Raw genomic sequence first — 19,233 nt, forward strand, 5'->3', positions numbered from 1 at the left:
ATTTCTCGCTTATACTCTCTGATGATTTCCCCCAACTCTTAATTGTCATCCTCTCTCTTTCCTTCTCTGATTTTTCTAGCTCCTCCTTCTCCCCCTATACACATATATACACATATCTACATATACACCCATCCTTTTCTCACTTACTCTTACTATTACTATGTCGAATACAAAAGAATCACGGCTGGATGAGGTGGACCGGGCGGCGTTGGGATCTTCTTACATTTTTGATGCCCTCCTCGGCGAGGGGACGTACGGTGTTGTCTTCCGCGCCCGCAACGCCGTCACTGGGGCGATGTACGCCATTAAAAAGTTGAAACTCGACGGCCACAGTGAAGGCGTGCCCGCCACAACTGTGCGGGAAGTCACACTGCTGCACGATCTCCGCCATCACCCGAACGTTGTGCGGCTGTTAGAAGTGCTGTGTGCCCGACATCGGGTGTATTTGGTGTTTGAACTGCTGGATGAGGATCTCCGTTGCTTTATTCGTCGATATCGGCACAGTAAAGTGGGGAAGCATAAAGTGTCAGTGGTGCCACTGCACATTCTGAAGGACTTGACGCGGCAAATGCTGCACGCCCTGTGGAGTTGTCATAATCATCGTATTATTCACAGAGACTTGAAGCCAGGAAATATGTTGATTGCTACTCGAAAACAGAAGGATAAGGAAGGGGAGGAAACGTACATATTAAAATTATCCGATTTCGGTTTGGCGAGAACGTTTGAAATGCCACTGTTTACATACACAAGAGAAGTAATGACACTTTGGTATCGCGCGCCTGAGATTCTCCTCGGTGAGAGACACTACACTCCAGCTGCCGATGTTTGGTCGCTTGGCTGTATTGTAGCGGAGATGATTGTGGGTTATTCGCTTTTTCAGGGAGAATCGAACACGGATCAATTGGATAAAATATTTTACGTTGTTGGTACACCAACGGAGGAAACTTGGGAAGGATTAAAATCACTCCCTTATTATGATTTCTCTTTTAAAACGTACCGTGTAGCTCCTCTTGCAACAAGGCTGCCAGATTTTGATAAAGCAGCCATAGAATTTGTGGCCTTTTTATTGCAGACAAATCCAAAGAATCGACCAACTATTACAGAGATTCTTAAACACCCATTTCTTCAGGATGATTAAATTTTTTTTATTTGTTGCAGGAATATTACTAATTTGTGTAGATCGGTAAAAAAAAAGTAACAAAGGGGTTAATATATATGTATATATATTAAAATAAATGAATGCATATCCTATTCATACCGAAATGTTTTTTCTTTCTTTCTTTTTTTTCACTTTACTGGGATTTTATGGGTAGACATGGACGCTTCAAAATGGAGACAATGAGCGAAGAAAAAAATAACGGTATGTTCATATGTTCCTTTTTTTTTCATTACATTCTTTTTTTTTTTGCTTTGATCTGTTGTTCAATTGGATAGGGCAAAATGGTTTGCCTAAATTTTTTTATTTTTGCTTGGAAGTTTATTTATTTATTTTTCCTCATCTTTTTTTTTTCTACCTTCATTTGGTGTATGATGTACTGTTTGTTTTTGATCCCTTTTTTTTGGGAAGGTTTATGTTTATTTCCTCTTTTTCTTTTTCTCTTCCTTCTATTGTGTCGCTGTTATTTTTTTTTCTTTTTGGCATATGCTGTTCAAATAAAAATAATAATAATAATAATAATAATAATAATAATAATAATAATAATAATAATAATAATAATAATAATAATAATAATAATAATAATAATAATAATAATAATAATAATAATAATAATAATAATAATAATAATAATAATAAAACATTAAAACACAATTATATATACATATATAAATAAAAAGATGCAGCAAGATGTGAAAGCGAATGAACACAGAAATACAGAACCACCGATGGAGGATGCCGTGTGTGGCATTTGCTTTACAGGCATTCACCCCAGCGATAATCCACGCGGTCGACTGAATTCCTGCAGTCATCTCTTCTGTGCGTACTGCATTAAAGAGTGGGCGCAGAGCACAAATGTGTGTCCGCACTGCAAAGCCCGCTTTACGCGTATTTCTGTGTTGAACGAAAACGGGGAGGAGGAAATCACAAAAGTGCGTAAACGAAACTACAGACGTTGGGAGGAAGATGAGGAAGAAGACGCGGGTGAAAGTGGAGAGGGCGATGTGAATAGTGCGGAGATGTCAGACTCCATGCTCCTTGTGGCCTGTGATGTGTGTGGTCAAGGTGATAATGCATTTCGTATGATATTTTGTGATCGTCGACAGTGTCACTATGCGGTGCATCTCGACTGTATTAACTTGAGTGAAAGACCGGCGGAGTTTTACTGCGCACAATGTGCATTACTGCGTGGAGGAACAACCGCAGCCTCAACAGCAACACCAATTTCAACAGGTATATCATATGATGATAATACACAGACCAATAATAATAATAATAATAATAATAATAATAATAATAATAATAATAATAATAATAATAATAATAATAATAATACTATTACTAATATACCAGATAGTGAGATGAAGGAAAAAAGAGAGAATTTTTCTCCTGTGGGGGAAAGACAAACGAATGCCATTCCACCATGCAAGCCACAATATAATAAGATATCTGTTCCACTTCCAGCATTTCTACGACAGGCGATGGAACGAGGAGTGAGAGGGCAAACAACACCTGGACAACAACAACAAGGGGAATTTCAAGGAAAAGAGATGTCTTCAAGTTCTTCATCAACATTAGGTGGTGGTTTTCCACGTATAAATGCTTCCTTTTTTCAGAATGGGGGAGAAAGAGGAAGAGGAGGAGGAAATCAGGAATTAAATATAGTACAGGAAGATGATACTATTACGCGTTCTTCTCAAGCAGCTTTCGAAGAATATTTAAAACGCCAGGAAATGCAAAATAATCATATACGTCTTAGTCAAGAACACCGTGGTGAAATACCAAAAGGTAGGGAAATGCATTTACGAGGAATAGGAGTAGTGAATGGACAACACGCTTTAAAACGTCCCCGTGGTAATAATAATACTAATACTATTACTACTATTCCTATCCATAACGTAGGTGTAGATGGACTTTTAAATCCAAATACACGACGAAAAGAAGAAGAACGTCTTGCACGACAAATTGCTATTGAAATTTTACCTGTTCTTAGGCGTAATCAACAAATTCAAGAAAGTCAATTACAATTTGGCAGAAATGGTGATATTAAAGTGGCTGCTATGCCTAGTGAATCAGATGCTGCACTACGTGAAAGGGAACTTTATGTACGGGCCATGACAGAAGCTCGACGAATGGCACAACAACAAATTGAGGCTAAAGTGGTAAAGGCTCGAATGCGAATGGAGCGTCATGTTCGTATACAAGCTCAGAGAGAGGCGACGGCACTAGCAAAGTTGGCAAAGATTGTTGCATCGCACCGGATAGCACCCAAACCAAACTAGTAAGAGAGAAACTTTTATAAGAGTGTGTAAACGTGAGAAGGGTTTCTTTTTTTTTCTCTCTCTTTCTCTCTCTCTCTCATATATATATATATTACTCGCTTTAAATTCTATCCTTACAGGTGTAGTCATTCATATACCTGTTTTCTTTTTTTCCTTTCCCCTTTATTGCCTTTCATTTACAGTTGTTGTTATTGTTACGAGTTTGCTTTTGTTTGAAATATTGACTGTTGTACTGTCACTTTCTACACCTGTATTTATGTGTTTGTGCCTTGACAATGATCATCAACGACAAAATAATAATAATAATGGTATCCGTGTCAGTTTTATTGACTTGAAAGACGAGTTTGTAAAGAGTGTATATTTTTTTTCTCCTATCAATATTACCTCAATATATTTCTTTTTCTCTTTTTTCCTTCTTGTTGTCAACTTTTTATCATCATTATTACTATTTTATACATGTACAAATACAAGGTAAAAAACAAAAACAACAAAATAATAATAATAATAATAATAATAATAATAATAATAATAATAATAACAGGTGAAAGAAAGTTTCTTCTTATAGGATATAGGAGAAGCAGTGGGAGACAAATAAAAGAAAAAAAAGTATTGACCAAGTTAGTATGGCGGAAGGTGTTATTCCCCACGAAGAGGTACTTCAGCACATTTACGCCTTTCTACGTGCATACGGTTATAAAAATTCACTTCTCGCCCTTCAGAATGAATCACGTGTACCATACAACACAATAGATGTTGTGGAACCTAATGAAGATAATACACAACCAAAGACTTCTATATCTTCTGTTAGTCCTGCTGGATTGGAATTAGCAGTTCTTGAAGGTAAATGGGATGTTGTACTGGAAACATATGTTGATGGTCTTTTACTTCCAGAAGAACTAATGTTTGATTTATACGAGCATGTTTTTGAGGAACTTTTAACTGTTCAAGGATTTATACATGCGGCACGAGCATTTTTTTCTAATTCGCCTATTTTTTCTACTATGCGTCGTTCTTCAGCAGCACGTTATGCTAGACTTCAACAATTACTAGATTCTCACAAGAGTGATACCTTAGATAGTGTGGGAATTGGCAGAAATGGTCCTATTCCTTCACATATAAAAGAAAAACGTGAAATGTTGCTTAAAGTTTTACAAGAAGCTATTACATGGAATACACAACCATACAATGGGACTCTACCAGCTGCCTTATGGAGATTGGAGAATAATAGTAGTCTTATTACAAGTAGTGGTGAACATTCTAATGGTAATATAAGGGAATCCTTAAAACGAAGACGCACTGATAATAATAATAATAATAATAATAATAATAATAACAATGAAGTGGATACTGGTGTCATAATGCCTCGTGCTTCTTCTGTTTTATTTCTATATTACCCACTTCAGTGCCCTAAAAAAATCCGAGTAAAAATAAGCTTTGCTGATGCCGCAATGCCTGCTTCATGTGCTGTTACTACACTTCCCATAGTAAACTCTAAAACTGATGATAAATATACAGCCCTTATTGTTGGTAGAACAGATGGAGTGGTAGACTTTGTGAATGGGGATACAGGTTTGCCTGTTGGGAGTTCGGTTGGGCACACAGATGGTGTACTAACTGTGACACTTGATACGATAGAGGATGGATTTGCCTGGGTGGCTGTGGGTTACCGTGATGGTTGGATAAAAATATATAACACAGAAACGAGAAAACTGGTTCGTCGCTTTACACAAGTTCACAATAGTGGTGTGACTTCACTTGTCTTTGCTGGTCCACGGTGTGCATCACTCGCTGGACATCGTGTATTTGTGGTATCGGGTTCCTTTGATGGGGCGATTCAGTTGTTAGACATTAGTGAGGGAAAATCCCTGCGTCGTATTAACGATGCCCATCAACTTAAATATGTTTTTTCTCTTTGTGTGGTACCAAGTATAACGGAAGGTGAAGAACTTGTTGTCTCTGCTGGAAATAATGGAACTCTGTGTTTTTGGTCCTTGTTAAATGGTGAGTTAGAACAAGTTGGACCTGCACGTTCACTACACTCTATTCATGCCTCATTAAGAGAAGAGGTACCAACTAGACTTTTAACCGTAAATGACACTATTGCGACAGGTGAGTTTGTTGTACTCACACGTGGTAAGTCTGTATTAGTCTTACGAGCACGTGTTACTGGTGATGCCGCGCAGCCAGTAATAATAACTATGCATTGTAATATTTTAGCTCCACGCATGTTGTATGGTGGATGTCTACGTGTTATTCACACCCCCGCATTAGCAGTTCCATTACTTTCTGTCTTTTTAACAGACCGTGAGGGTACTATTCTGTTATATAATGTGGAGATGTCATGGCGAAGAGCAGGAGAAGATAGTGAGAGTGGTTCACAAGTTGAAATGCGACCAACAGATGAGAGTTCTATCATCGCCGTTGAACATGGAAAGATTGTGGAGGATTTGAATGTAGTGAATGTGATTGGAGAATCAACATCACTGCTCGCCTATTCACCATCACTCTCTACAATGTACGTTCTTTCATGGAGTTAAATGTCTATATATATATATATATATATATATATATATATATATACGCATAGGAAGAAAAATGGGAAAGAAGGAAAAAGAGGATCTCTGTGTGTCTATGTGATTGGTTTGAAAACAGAATAGCGGTGAGTGTGTGTGTGAGAGAGAGAGAGAGAGAGAGACAAAAAAAAAGGAATGATGATTTTAAAAAAATCCTTTTCTGTTGTTGTATGCTAATGAGTTCATTTCTACTGATTTTATCACTTTTTATTACTTTTTATTTTTATTTATTTATTTATTCGTTTTGATGTTTCTACTTCTTTTTTTTTCTTTTTCCTTCTGTAGAAAATTACGTTTCACAATTCATATTAGAGACTCTGTTTCTTTCTTTTTATGAGTGATAAGTATCTGCGGAATGATAAGCAGCAGTTTATCAACAGTATCGGAACAGAATTGGCATGGGGATGGTCTCCCGCTATTGACTTCACAGAGATTTTAGAAAATCGGGAACATCCTGTACATTCTCAACACAACCTTGTATTAAATGATTCAAAAGAAACAAATGAAATGGATAGGAAATCTACAAGTAATTCAAATCAGAGAGAGGTGGGCGGTGATAGTAGTTGTAATAATGATAATGGTAATAGTGATAAGGAAGATCCAATTGATGCAATGATAGCAGCTATACGGCGAAAAGTTCAAATGTCTAATGGGGATACAGTAGGAGATAATACAAATGTAATTCGTATTCTTCTTTGTGGCGCTTGTGATATACGCCATATATTTCGTACTCTGGCAAGCTTACGTGTAAAGTTATCATCAACGTCTGAGAAGAGTTCTTGTAAATATCATTTTTACATTTATGAGCCTAACCTTCGTGTGTACTGTCGTCATTTATTTTTTCTACAATGGTTATTGGATAGTTTATTTTCCCTAGATGAGTTAGAAGAGCGTGTTTTGATGTTTTTAGATGCATTTGGTAATTCTATGACTAGAGATACGACGGCTGCTCATATTAGGAATGTTTCACAACGCCTTTTACGTGTAATGCGGAATGAAGAAGGTGAACTTGCTTCTCTTCTTTCTTTTACAGAAATGAAATCGAAAGAACGTGAATTTGTGGAGGAACAATTTGTACATTGGACTCGTGATGCATCTCAGGCTAAAGTAGAAGAAACAAGATCTAAGCGATTACAACAGGAAATGGCAGAACGTTATGATAATCGTGATAATATAATTGATTGGGATTTTAATTTTCATTTACTTGATTATACCAATCTTATTAAATTTCCTGAGTATCGTACATGGCGTAATACAGGTATCGCATTTGATACCACCCTTATAAATCCTCGTCGTGGATTTACTTATACCTATTCTGTTCCAAATAAGACATTATGTCATTTTAACAAGAAAGGCATTGGAAGTTTTCTCGGTGATATAAAGAATGGTCCTTTCTTTGCATTTGGAGCCCAAACCGCTAATACCCACATTCGAGCTCGAGCGGTGGATGGGACATGTAAGTACGGGAATGGAGTGGTGTCCATGGATAATGTACGAGCGTGGCTGTATGGTTTGTTAACAGGACAAATGTGGCCATGGCGCGATCACGCCTTTGCGTGGGATGATGCCGCGAATTATAATTATCTCCCACCAGGCACACACCGTGAAGTTACGCATCAGGCAACGTTTCCAGATGTGCGTTTTCACTTTATTGGATTAGACTTTACACGTTTTCTGCAGCGTATGCGGGATAAACCGGAAAAAAAGTTTGATATCGCCTTTGTGGGAACGAGTTGTACGCAATTTATGACGCCAGACTTCTTTGATATTGCGATGAATGAAAGAGACGGTGTTGTGATTGCGGAAACGGCGAAATTTGTGGTGGATGCACGTGATGAGGCTAAAAATGCGTTTGTAGAGAAAATATGTGAATTGGCAAATGTCGCTAATTGGGAAGAGAATAAATCGCTTACGGAATTATTGCATAAGAATCAACCGGAGCCTCCAAAGGTGGATGTAAACGCCTCCCAAAACAAGGCACAGAAAATATCACTGGATCGTTATAAAATGCCGTACCAATTAGCTTTAACAAAAGAGAAAAAGAGAAAAGAAGGAATTGTAAACTGAGAATGGAACTTTATTATGCTTTTTTTTCTTTTTTTTTACTGTTATTCGTGATGATAATGATTTTGTTCGTTAATTATTGGACGTTTTTTTTTTTTGAGTGTATATAAATATATAAATATATATATATATATTAATGTATTTAGCACAAATGAAAAAAAAACTGATATTATCTTAAAATAGTTAGGGAGGGGATTAAATATTTTACTATTATTATTATTATTATTATTATTATTATTATTATTATTATTATTATTATTATTATTATCTTTTTTTTCTACTTTTCTTTTTAAACTATTTCTTCTACATCTTTTTGATTTATTTAGGTCCATCATGTTGGACTCCATAGATATCAGCCCCGGCAGTAGGCCCTATGAAGGTGTCCCCAGTGCCACAAGCTGGTTTGATGCAGTTAGCAAAGATCGACGTAGCAGTGGTGGTGGTGCTATAGCAAAAACAACATCAGCTACAAATAGAACACATAAAAATATAACTTCTAATAGAAATACAAAAGTTAATGCGGCTTCTCCAACTGCACACGGCCCAGCACAATCCTCCTACTCTAATATGTATTTCAATACAACGGAACTGACACCTTCTACGATTCGGTATAATGAGGATAGCACAGGATCTCCGCGGGGTATATTAAGTACCACACAATCCCCACTTCAACAGGAACGTGAGGATTCAAGTGGTACGGGTACATCAAGAACGGACGAGTCCAACACATCTACACCAAAAACTACATCGCCATTAATTTACAGTAAAAGTAAGAAAGGTAACAGTACGACGAGTGGTCAAAGTCTTCCACGCTCGAGACACAATGATCTCTACGAAGATGCTATGCGAGCACAACTTGCAAAACGTCAATGGGCTGCAGTAGAGCAGATGCGACAGTCAATGTTAGAAACAGCACGAGTTGAAAGAGATTGTCCATTTAAACCACGTCTCTCAGCATACGCCGCGAAAATACAAAGACCAGCGGAATTGGCACCACAAAACCGTATTTATGATGAACTTATTCGAAAAGAAGAGTGGCATGCAAAAAAACGTCGAGAACATGTAATACAAGAATTACAAGGATGTACTTTTCGTCCCTTAACAGTAAGGGCAGCAACACTGAAATCTTCTGCATTGGTACATGACTCGCATATATATAGCGAGCTTTATGATCATCATAAGGAACAAAAGCAGTTTAGAGAAGAATTGCAACCTTATGTTGTGGAACAGTTAGAAAAACACATGTTGTTTAAGAATCCTTCAAATAAACCTATTCCAGAGGATAAGGTAAATGCGGTAGTAGAGCGTTTATTTTCTCGAGCCGCTGTTGTAGAAAGTGAAAATGGTAAACAAAAACGAAAAAATGTATCATCACCATCTTTTAAGCCTACTTTAAATGCAGAGTCAGAGCGTATCGCAGCAAGACAACGTGAATATGGCCAAGTTTCAGAAGATGTGGTTAAACGATTATTAACCCCTTCACCATTACAACAACAGGGAAGACATCGAAAATATGGAGAAGAAGATTGCATGGATACTAAATTACAGTTACTGCAAGCTGAGTATGAAAAAGGTCTTCGAATTTTACTTAAACGTGAATATCGAAAAACCTTTCTTTCTGCAAAGTTTGATATACTCTCAGATGCTATAAATATAGAGCGAAGTGGACTTGAGGGACCTGAACGAGTAAAGAATGAATACTCTGTTGAAGATATCAAAAGAGCTGCTCATGCTTTACTTTCACCAGGAGAAGTAAAAGAACTTTCTGATATTCTTGCACGAACCAACACTGGAAAACTCAATAAAGAGAACTTTATACTTCTCTGTGAAGAGGCAATAGAGGAACTTCCTGATCCCAGTAAGAGTTTGTTGGGTCGCCTACCCCCACCACACGCATCAACAGGAACCAGGACCGGAACAGATGCGGCTTTCAGTACGGATATGACTATGCAGGGAACGGGATTACGGCCTTTTGCAAGAGAGATTCCCTCGCCTGAGGAACTTGAGCGAATGAAAGTCAAACGTCTTGAACGGCGGCGGAAAGAGGCGGAGGAGGAATTGCAGCGACGTCGTGCTATGGAAGAAGAAGAAGCGCAAGAGTGTACGTTCCGTCCATTACCACGACGAAAGATACCACATGAATGTCGTGCAGATTTTAATGTAGAGGTAAAAACAACGAAGGCCGCGGCATTACGTCGGGCATATATTCAAAAAACAATGGCAGCAGAAGAAGAAGATGCTGTGTCTGATTTGCCTCCTGTATCCATAAAAGAATTATTCAAAACGGTAGTGGTGAATAAGCCACATGTGCAACAGCGTCGATCGCAAAGTGTCGGTGTGCACTCCACTTCTGTGCAACCCCATCTTCGCACCAAAGCGACTATTGCATCACCACAACAAGAGTCATCACCTCCTGTAAAGGCATCCGCACCAAAACGCAATAAATACGAAGCTGTTAACAGCAGTGGTAGCAGTTCTCATCCGCTGCGTACGCATTCCAAGCAACGAGACAAAACTATGGCGATTGGTGCAGCTGGTGGTATTTCTGACTACAGCTCTGAGGGCGCCGCTGTTATTTCGCCCCGTAAAGCGCAGCCACGCGTGTATCGTGATGTTGTTTCTGAACACGCTGCATTTGGACGCGAAGGGGCCCTCACAGAATTTGGCCGGGAGCTTATTTTAAAGCAACTCCGGGAGTATAGACAAAGGCGTTGAGAAGAAGAAGAAAAAATAAATAAAAGCAATTTTCGCACAGCATAGAATCAAGTTACTTGTCACTGTTCTTATGGAGTGTGACTCGTCAGGGTCTGGGACAATGAAAAAACGAAAAAAAGGCTCATCGGGGAGGAGGGGGAGAAAAAAAAAATAAAGAAAAAAAAACTGGGTATATGGAAGAGGGAAATTCGACACTAAATCTGTACTATTTTCTGAAATTTCTTTTCTTCTTGTAAGTTTTGATCTTGAGTTTCATTTTTGCTTGATACTGTTTTTTTTTCTCTTTTTTTTCGTTGTTCGGTATTACATCACTTTTGCACTTTTTCCCCCTTCAATGAGAAAAAAAGAAAGTTACCACGCCATTATAACTACTCTGTTTTTTTCGTTTTCTTTCTTTCTAAATAATTATACATCTCTAAATACAAGTGCTTATATATATACATATACATATATATATATATATATATATATATATATATATAATATTTGTTTTTAGAGACTTCTAGGGGCGGAATGCTTAATGGTCAGGGTAATCGTTACCACAACCCCACCAATGCAGTAACGCTGCCGACTGCTTCACCGGGTTGGCGTGACTATCAAAGTATTGGGGTGCAGTTGCGTAGTCTTATGCGTGAGGCCTGCGGTGAACCACCTGTCGGTACGGATCGGGCCCTGCTGGAAAAGCGCATCAACACACTACAATGCGCCCTTGAGGAAGTGGAGCAGCGTAAGCGGGATAAACAACTTATTGCCGATATGACGAGAGCAAAGGAAGTACAGGATCACCGTTTGCGTCGTGCGAAACAATATGAAGAACGTATGGAGGAAACTAGAAGAAAGTTTGAAGAGAGAAAGAAGATGGCAAGAGAGATACAAGAGGATCGAAAACAGTACTTTAGAAGCCGGAATCAGCAGCTTGATGCGAAAATAGGTATGTACAAGCTACAATCTATGAATGCACAAGCTGAGATATTAGAACGAGCTGAAGCGGAAATTGAAAGAAGAAATAGAGCTTTAATGAAATTACAGGAGGAACGTGCACGTGCTGCACAAGAGTATAAGGAAAAAAGTCAACAACGCATGGAACACTGCCGTGAAGTTCTTCAACGTCGAAAAGAAAAAGAAGAAGCAGCAAGACGAGAAAAGAAACTTGCTTATTTGCGGCATGAGGAGGAACTTATGCGGTGTCAGACGGTGCAGGTGGAGCATCAGCGTAATAACAGTCAACCTCGAAGAGAATACCGGAATCATTCACGCGGAAGAAGTGTGGCTCGTGATGAGAGTGTGAACTCAGAATCAAGGTCACGAATGAGAGATCATAATGATCTCATTAAACAGATAAAGGAAAAGGAACAACAACATCAAGAACGCTATGAAGCTGAAAAAGCTGTGCGTATGTATGAGATTCATCAGAGAGCTATGGCGCGAAAAGAACGACAAGAGAAGCAGAGAAGTAATTACGTAGAAGTTCTGGACAAGAGAATTAAAAGAGGTGATGAGATTATTGAGTTGGCACGGAAAAAGAAATTACAGGGGGAACGGGCTAGAGAACAACGTAAAGCTCGTGATGTACAGGCTGGTGAGGCTATATCGCGGGAAGTGGAAGAACACCGCAAACGAGCAGAGGCATACGAACAGATGTCCCGCAATGACACGTTAAAAAAGAATTATCGTAGGTGGAATGAACGAGCTGGGCGTGTTCTGCAACAATTACAGGAAGCTCTAGAGGCTGATAAAGATATTCAGATTGTAAGAAATAATGGAGTAGGGTTTCTTCCACAAATGAACAATCCCAATACGGTTCAAAAATATGAGAAGAATAGTATCTCACCAGCGATTTTATCTGTCTTCTGAATACTAGATTGATGTGCAAAAAATTGGTTTCTCTCTCTCTCTCTCTCTCTCTATATATATATATATATATATATATATATATCAAACTCCTCGGTTGTGAATTTTTTCTGCTTTTGTATTCTGTGCCATAATTCTATTCCTATATCTATGTATTCTTTTTTCATTATATGATAACAATGAAATACATAATAGGAGCTTGGAAAAGGATATAAACAAAAAGGAAAGATTTTTTTTTCTCTTTTTTTTATTCCTTCTGTACCAGTCTATGTACGAAAATATTTGCTCATTTTATTATGTACACAGTATGTGCTCTCTTTCACAAAAAAAAAACTACTGCAATGGTTTTTATGCTTGAGTTACGTTCTATTATTTTTGCTCTGTGATGCTATTGTTTTTTATAAGTATATATATATATATATATACATACTTATTTATATTTATGTATATACACATATTTATTTTCACACAGTAGAATCTGTAAAAGACAGATAATATTCTTGAATATGGTTTTTGCTTTTTTTTTTTTGAATTCTCTTGTTTATTATTTTTTTTTTGTTGTGTACATTGTCTTTTTTTTCTCTTTGGCCTTTTTTCCCTTATTACAGTACATAGCGGGAATACACCGCAAGAAGTTGAAGGGTGTGTTTACGGAAAGAGAGAGAATTGTGGTAATTTTTCTCTGACAGCTTTTACGTTGTTATTACGAGACGATGTCATCAGAGAAAGAACCGCAAACCAATCTATTTACTACGATCATAAAAAGCATTCTTATTCCTTCATGCTCTATATTGCTGGCCTCTAGTTTTGTATCATGTTTCCTTAATGTATTGATGAATTGTTTACTTTGCCAAGGTTCCATCGAAAAAGTAATGCGGTATTTAAGGGCAATGCGCTCCACCAACAGTGATGTATCTGGTGAATATGAATATATACCAATAGAAATTGATCCTTCTTTAGGACGTTGGGAAATGGACACGACGGCCTACAACTCGTCTTTCTTCCAACCAGCGAATAATATTGCATCATCCTCTTCTATTAGTCACTCAGAAGTAGTAGCAAATGAGGCTTTACAAAACTCATTACAATCTGTGAGACTTGAGGCACAACGTATGGTTTTTGTCTATAATTCCAAGTATATGATTATAGCCACAGCAAAAAGCTTGATAATGTTAATGATTATTCAGTATCACTTTGACGTTAAAGGTGGCTGGGATAGATTGGTTGTTTGTTGTACTGCAAATCTGATGAGTGGGTTACTTACTCCTGTCCTGGAGTATGGAGCGCGGCTTTTACTTCCACTTGATCTTAATTGTGGCGGAAAAGACCTTGTCGTCGAACCAGAAGAACCGAAAGACTCCGTCCTTATTGTAGAAGTTCTTGTTCAGATTGGTAGACTAGAACTTGAAGACCTTGAAACAGTATCGATCCAATGCAGCACATTTATTGTTTTCGGTGCTGTTCTCTTGCCTGCTGCGGTTGTGTTTTGTGTAGCTGGCTTTGCTTCTTTTATTTGGGTGTTTTCACCTATATGGCTGGTATATGCGTTGGTGCGTTATTTCTATTACCGTTCTTCTAAACTGGGAGTACAGGCATCCGCTCGTGGAAGAGGCGACTTGTTGTTTACACCTGCTGGTGAATTTGCAAAGGCGGCGGTGTTGAAGGTGCTGACTTTGTTTTTACTTCAGTGGACGATTCAATGTAGTTTCCTATTTGGTTTGATATTACTGCAGGGTGGAAGGTATCATGAGGCCTTGCACACAGAAGCAAAATATCAATTATTGGGTTGGTATAATCCAATGAAGATGAACTGGTTCCAGTGGCTATGTTTTGCTAGTCAACTTTTTTTTTGAGGGCTGCCTTCTTTTTTTTTTTCCGCAGCTGAGGACGCCTATTATCCAAGTGAATTTTTTGCTTTTTTGTGGGGGAGTGGGGTGCTATGAATCTTAATAAGGCTTCCTTTTTTTTTTTACTGATTATTAATACACTTTATTGCAGTGCCTTTTCTCTTTGCTTTCTGACTCATGGCCTTGCCGTTTTCTCTCTCGTCTATTTTTTTTTTGTTTTTTTTTTTTTGTTGCATATGGAATTATTACAAAGGGGTGGTGGTCATAAAACTGATCATGCTTTTCTATCTATTGTCAAACAATACTGATAGTCCCTCGAGAACTAGCGAACAAATAGCATTAGCTCCTTCTGTTTCTACTACACATATGACAGAAAATGTTATAATACCTCCTATTTATATTGTTTTTCTTGCAAGCGTTTTATGCTGTTTGTCTAATGCAGCTTTTAATTACATTATTTCAGGCAGGGGAGCAATTGGACGTACAATAGAAAGACGGGGCAGAGTGTTACGATTATTACGGCATTCGCTTATTGTCAAGCAAAACAAGGATGCTAAAACCATTGTAACAGAAACCAGTACCTATGGCGAGGAAGATCATCTTTTAGATTCAAACTTAATTACTACAAATCATGTGGATAATGCACTTTTTTTTCATGGAATGGCGTATCCACAAACATTAGAAGAAGCTTCACCTGTAGTAAACGCTTCCATAGCAAATGAGGCTTTACAAAACTCATTACAATCTGTGAGACTTGAGGCACAACGTATGGTTTTTGTCTATAATTCCAAGTATATGATTATAGCCACAGCAAAAAGCTTGATAATGTTAATGATTATTCAGTATCACTTTGACGTTAAAGGTGGCTGGGATAGATTGGTTGTTTGTTGTACTGCAAATCTGATGAGTGGGTTACTTACTCCTGTCCTGGAGTATGGAGCGCGGCTTTTACTTCCACTTGATCTTAATTGTGGCGGAAAAGACCTTGTCGTCGAACCAGAAGAACCGAAAGACTCCGTCCTTATTGTAGAAGTTCTTGTTCAGATTGGTAGACTAGAACTTGAAGACCTTGAAACAGTATCGATCCAATGCAGCACATTTATTGTTTTCGGTGCTGTTCTCTTGCCTGCTGCGGTTGTGTTTTGTGTAGCTGGCTTTGCTTCTTTTATTTGGGTGTTTTCACCTATATGGCTGGTATATGCGTTGGTGCGTTATTTCTATTACCGTTCTTCTAAACTGGGAGTACAGGCATCCGCTCGTGGAAGAGGCGACTTGTTGTTTACACCTGCTGGTGAATTTGCAAAGGCGGCGGTGTTGAAGGTGTTGACTTTGTTTTTGCTTCAGTGGACGATTCAATGTAGTTTCCTATTTGGTTTGATATTACTGCAGGGTGGAAGGTATCATGAGGCCTTGCACACAGAAGCAAAATATCAATTATTGGGTTGGTATAATCCAATGAAGATGAACTGGTTCCAGTGGCTATGTTTTGCTAGTCAACTTTTTTTTTAACTAAAACGATTTATCTATTGGAAAATCCTATGTTTTTGGCGTTTTTGTTGTTTTATCTTGTTATCTTTGGCGGTTAAAGAGTTTAACCTCTTTTTTCTTTTGTTTGTTCTTTTAAATTTCTTTCTCATTTTTTTTTTCTTACTTTTGTTTCATTTTTCACAATTATAGTAACAGTTATAGTAGTAAGTATTGCATAATAATAGTAATAATAATAATAATAGTAATCGTAAAAAAATAATTTTCTTATTCTCTTATTACTCTTCTTTGTTATTATTAATATTACTATTAATTTCTTTCATTCTACCTTTTTTTTTGGAAGGTTTTTTTTTTCTTGTTTTATTTTTTTTCTTCCTTTTATAGGTATTGGTAGAAGAACCATAGCTCTCAAATGCTGCGACTAAGGCGGCCGCTGCTGCAGTTGCAGGGACGAGAACGGCTGCTCCTCCGCACTCACGGCGCCGGTGTGGTGCAGCACAACTCCATGGCCCAGGAGTCCATGGCGGCCGCTATTATAAATTCACATGCCAACACTTCTTCCTCTTCTACTGCTGCTACTGCCTCCACATTGGTGGCTCCGCGGGCGGCTGATTTATTCCGCACGCACGTGCACGAGGGAACCGGGACGGGGCCGGAGGATCCGTATCTCCGCACGCTGCCCAATCAAGCGAGCCGAGCGCCGGCGAGTTCCGTCGCGGAGGCGTTTGGGCTGCGGGAGGCCACCGTCGACGAGTGCGGGGCGCTGCCGCGGCGATGGGGGGCGATGCAGTATTGGCTGGGCGACCGCCACCCCCGCCTCCCGCTCTATCTCCAGCAGCTGCAGGTGCCGGACGTGCCACTCCTCTCCCCCGCAGCGGAGACTCTTCTGGTGAAGTTTGAGGCGGTTGTGATACCGCAGTTGGTGTCGGATGAGGCGGATAGGGTAGAACTCCTAAACATTTGGAAGGAGGCGGTTAAACAAGCAGAGGAAAATGTTAAAAAGAATATTTTTTATCGAGCAAATTTTGAAAACACCTTGTCCCATATTTGTGAAGAAGCATTACAGAAGATGCGTACACTATCGCTAGGTGGTGCAGAGGGACCTTTGGCAGTTGAAGCTCTACGACGTCGAACAATTTTAGAGCGAAATAAATATATTCAAGAAAATTTTATTGATGTTGTCTCAAATGGTACTTATTTGGGATTTGGAGACGCAGTATGGCGAGTATTCTTTGAAGCGGTGGAGGTTTATAAAAATGAATTACTCGGCGAAAAAACCTTGGAATCGGTTCGTTTTGCTTGGGAAGCAATTATGCAAGAAGATGTTGTACGTCTTCCAGATGTTACTGCACCTGTTGCATTATTTTTAACACTTGTTTGTATTGATGAAAGTGGTAGACTTGTATCAGATAAATTAAAGGATACATCTTTAACTCTTGATGATGGTATACATCAAATTTCTAGTAAATGTCAACAAGATGTATCATTGAGTCTTCCTAATCTTGTTTTAAAGCGTCGCTTTGTAGCTAAAACATTATCGGCAATATTACAAGTTGAATCTTCTAATACTTTTTCTAAAATATTACGAGAATATGGATTACATGACCTTAGTCGTGAAGTCGCACTTTGTGAGGCTATGAACAATAATGAAAAACTTCTTGAAGATGATATTGCAGATGCTGTTTCTCGTTTTGAGAGTAAAAGTGAGGTGAAGACATTACTTTCTTCTTTAATGGGTGGAACTGATGTTGATGTTCGTGAAACAATTGCCAAAAATTTGGGTATTTCGAATTTTACTTCAGTAAATTGGGATGTTGTAATGCAAAACGTTGATTGGTCAAGTAATTGGCGTCAATTGGGAATTGCGTTGCTCCGAAATCAAATGGTATTGGTGGCAGTTCATAAACATATAAAAAATGCGATAGGAGCTAAAGGGGTTTCTAAGCATCTTTTTACTGAGGCATATGCTGAAGAACTACAAGCAATTATTCAAATGCGTGAAGAAAGAGAACAGTCAAAAAAGCTTAGAATTGAACATATTGTACAAGAACTTTCATCTTATCAAAAAGTTGATCAGGCATGTGATATTTTACGTCAACTTGGAGTCGATATGAGTGAACTTGATAAGGAAGCATCATCATTACGCGATGGAAGTCTTGTTAGACGAACTCATATAAATAAGGAAGTAATCAGTTGTGTTCTTGAAGCTGTTACTAGTCGGCATCCAAACTGGGTAAAAGCAGGTGTTATTCAAACAGAAATAAGTAATCCCTTAGAAATTCTTAGAGGGTTAATGCATATTTTTATACGTCTCACATATGTTCCTCAAGCAGGTGCGGCACTCATAGCGCAACGTTTGCGTCGTCGTATTGGTCCTGTTGGTATAGAAAGTTATCAATTTAATGTTCCTACTGAGGTTGGTTTTGTAGAACAATATGATAATTTGCAATATAAACGATACGATTGGCAAGGTTGGTACCAAAGAATGGTTGATATACATAATCGTAACGTTTCTTTACGTTGCCGTATTAATGATTTAAAACGGTTAGATGCGAATGGAAAACCATTTGTAGATGTGCAAACCGAACGCCGATTACGTATTCTAGCACAGGAACGCGTCGGAATGGGTGTTTTAAAACTTGATTCTGACAAGTATGAGGATCATTTAGATAACATGACATATGGTACGGTAAAGTTATCAGAACTTCTCGCAGATGCACGCAAGGCGCAGTTGGGAGAGGAGTACTGGCCCAGTGTGGAGCTGAAGGTGCGCCGTCCGAGTGGGCAGAGCAAAGCCCACTACTCTCTCATGGACTACGACCGCGTGGAGCGGCGCAGCGGTGAGTTGTATGAAAAGTACCGCGATGCGAAGAAGCGAAGTCTCTTCGTGACGCCAATGGACATGTGGCTGGAGGTGAAGGGCATGCAGGTGCGAAAGGCGGCGGACAGCACAGACTCGGATGGGTACACTGTAGATGCCTTGCAGGATATGATGAACGCAGATGACGGTGAGAGGCGGTAAGGAAAGAGGCAGAAGATAAAAGAGAGAGAGAGAGAGAGAGAAAGAAAGAAAGAAAGAAAGAAAGAAAGAGAAAAAGGAATGGGAAGCATCAATGAAGGAAGATGAAGGAGAGAAAGAAAAAAGCAATGAAAAGAAGATGAAATGTCCGGAGAAAGAAGGAAAAAAAATAAGTATTATCTTGAAAAAAAAAAAAACGGACGAGAAAGCGTGTTGGTAACCTTTATTTGTTTTGTAATAT

At 38.6% G+C, this 19,233-nt stretch overlaps 9 protein-coding genes across 9 annotated transcripts; all 9 read left to right on the forward strand.

Moving 5' to 3' along the window:
* Positions 1–160: 160 nt before the first annotated feature.
* Positions 161–1,138, forward strand: LSM04_008392 (Protein kinase domain; the record flags this gene model as incomplete). The annotated part of the gene is made up of 1 exon (XM_067331971.1): positions 161–1,138. The coding sequence occupies one exon, from the start codon at positions 161–163 to the stop codon at positions 1,136–1,138; it is 978 nt and encodes a 325-aa protein (XP_067190117.1).
* A 698-nt stretch (positions 1,139–1,836) lies between these two features.
* Positions 1,837–3,438, forward strand: LSM04_005138 (zinc finger protein; the record flags this gene model as incomplete). The annotated part of the gene is made up of 1 exon (XM_067331972.1): positions 1,837–3,438. The coding sequence occupies one exon, from the start codon at positions 1,837–1,839 to the stop codon at positions 3,436–3,438; it is 1,602 nt and encodes a 533-aa protein (XP_067190075.1).
* Positions 3,439–4,061: 623 nt separating this feature from the next.
* On the forward strand, positions 4,062–5,975 carry LSM04_006347 (uncharacterized protein; the record flags this gene model as incomplete). The annotated part of the gene is made up of 1 exon (XM_067331973.1): positions 4,062–5,975. One exon carries the CDS (start codon positions 4,062–4,064, stop codon positions 5,973–5,975), a length of 1,914 nt encoding a protein of 637 aa, XP_067190095.1.
* A 369-nt stretch (positions 5,976–6,344) lies between these two features.
* On the forward strand, positions 6,345–8,078 carry LSM04_005040 (protein of unknown function DUF4470; the record flags this gene model as incomplete). The annotated part of the gene is made up of 1 exon (XM_067331974.1): positions 6,345–8,078. One exon carries the CDS (start codon positions 6,345–6,347, stop codon positions 8,076–8,078), a length of 1,734 nt encoding a protein of 577 aa, XP_067190073.1.
* A 330-nt stretch (positions 8,079–8,408) lies between these two features.
* LSM04_008995 (uncharacterized protein) lies at positions 8,409–10,790 on the forward strand (the record flags this gene model as incomplete). The annotated part of the gene is made up of 1 exon (XM_067331975.1): positions 8,409–10,790. The coding sequence occupies one exon, from the start codon at positions 8,409–8,411 to the stop codon at positions 10,788–10,790; it is 2,382 nt and encodes a 793-aa protein (XP_067190123.1).
* Positions 10,791–11,303: 513 nt separating this feature from the next.
* Positions 11,304–12,644, forward strand: LSM04_003076 (uncharacterized protein; the record flags this gene model as incomplete). The annotated part of the gene is made up of 1 exon (XM_067331976.1): positions 11,304–12,644. The coding sequence occupies one exon, from the start codon at positions 11,304–11,306 to the stop codon at positions 12,642–12,644; it is 1,341 nt and encodes a 446-aa protein (XP_067190047.1).
* Positions 12,645–13,354: 710 nt separating this feature from the next.
* On the forward strand, positions 13,355–14,494 carry LSM04_003149 (uncharacterized protein; the record flags this gene model as incomplete). Its single annotated transcript, XM_067331977.1, has 1 exon — positions 13,355–14,494. The coding sequence occupies one exon, from the start codon at positions 13,355–13,357 to the stop codon at positions 14,492–14,494; it is 1,140 nt and encodes a 379-aa protein (XP_067190048.1).
* Positions 14,495–14,764: 270 nt separating this feature from the next.
* On the forward strand, positions 14,765–15,997 carry LSM04_002983 (uncharacterized protein; the record flags this gene model as incomplete). The annotated part of the gene is made up of 1 exon (XM_067331978.1): positions 14,765–15,997. One exon carries the CDS (start codon positions 14,765–14,767, stop codon positions 15,995–15,997), a length of 1,233 nt encoding a protein of 410 aa, XP_067190046.1.
* Positions 15,998–16,385: 388 nt separating this feature from the next.
* Positions 16,386–18,995, forward strand: LSM04_004693 (uncharacterized protein; the record flags this gene model as incomplete). The annotated part of the gene is made up of 1 exon (XM_067331979.1): positions 16,386–18,995. One exon carries the CDS (start codon positions 16,386–16,388, stop codon positions 18,993–18,995), a length of 2,610 nt encoding a protein of 869 aa, XP_067190070.1.
* Positions 18,996–19,233: the final 238 nt, after the last annotated feature.

This window comes from Trypanosoma melophagium (genome assembly GCF_022059095.1).
Source record: "Trypanosoma melophagium isolate St. Kilda chromosome Unknown ctg29segment1, whole genome shotgun sequence".
In the NCBI taxonomy this organism is placed as follows: domain Eukaryota; phylum Euglenozoa; class Kinetoplastea; order Trypanosomatida; family Trypanosomatidae; genus Trypanosoma; species Trypanosoma melophagium.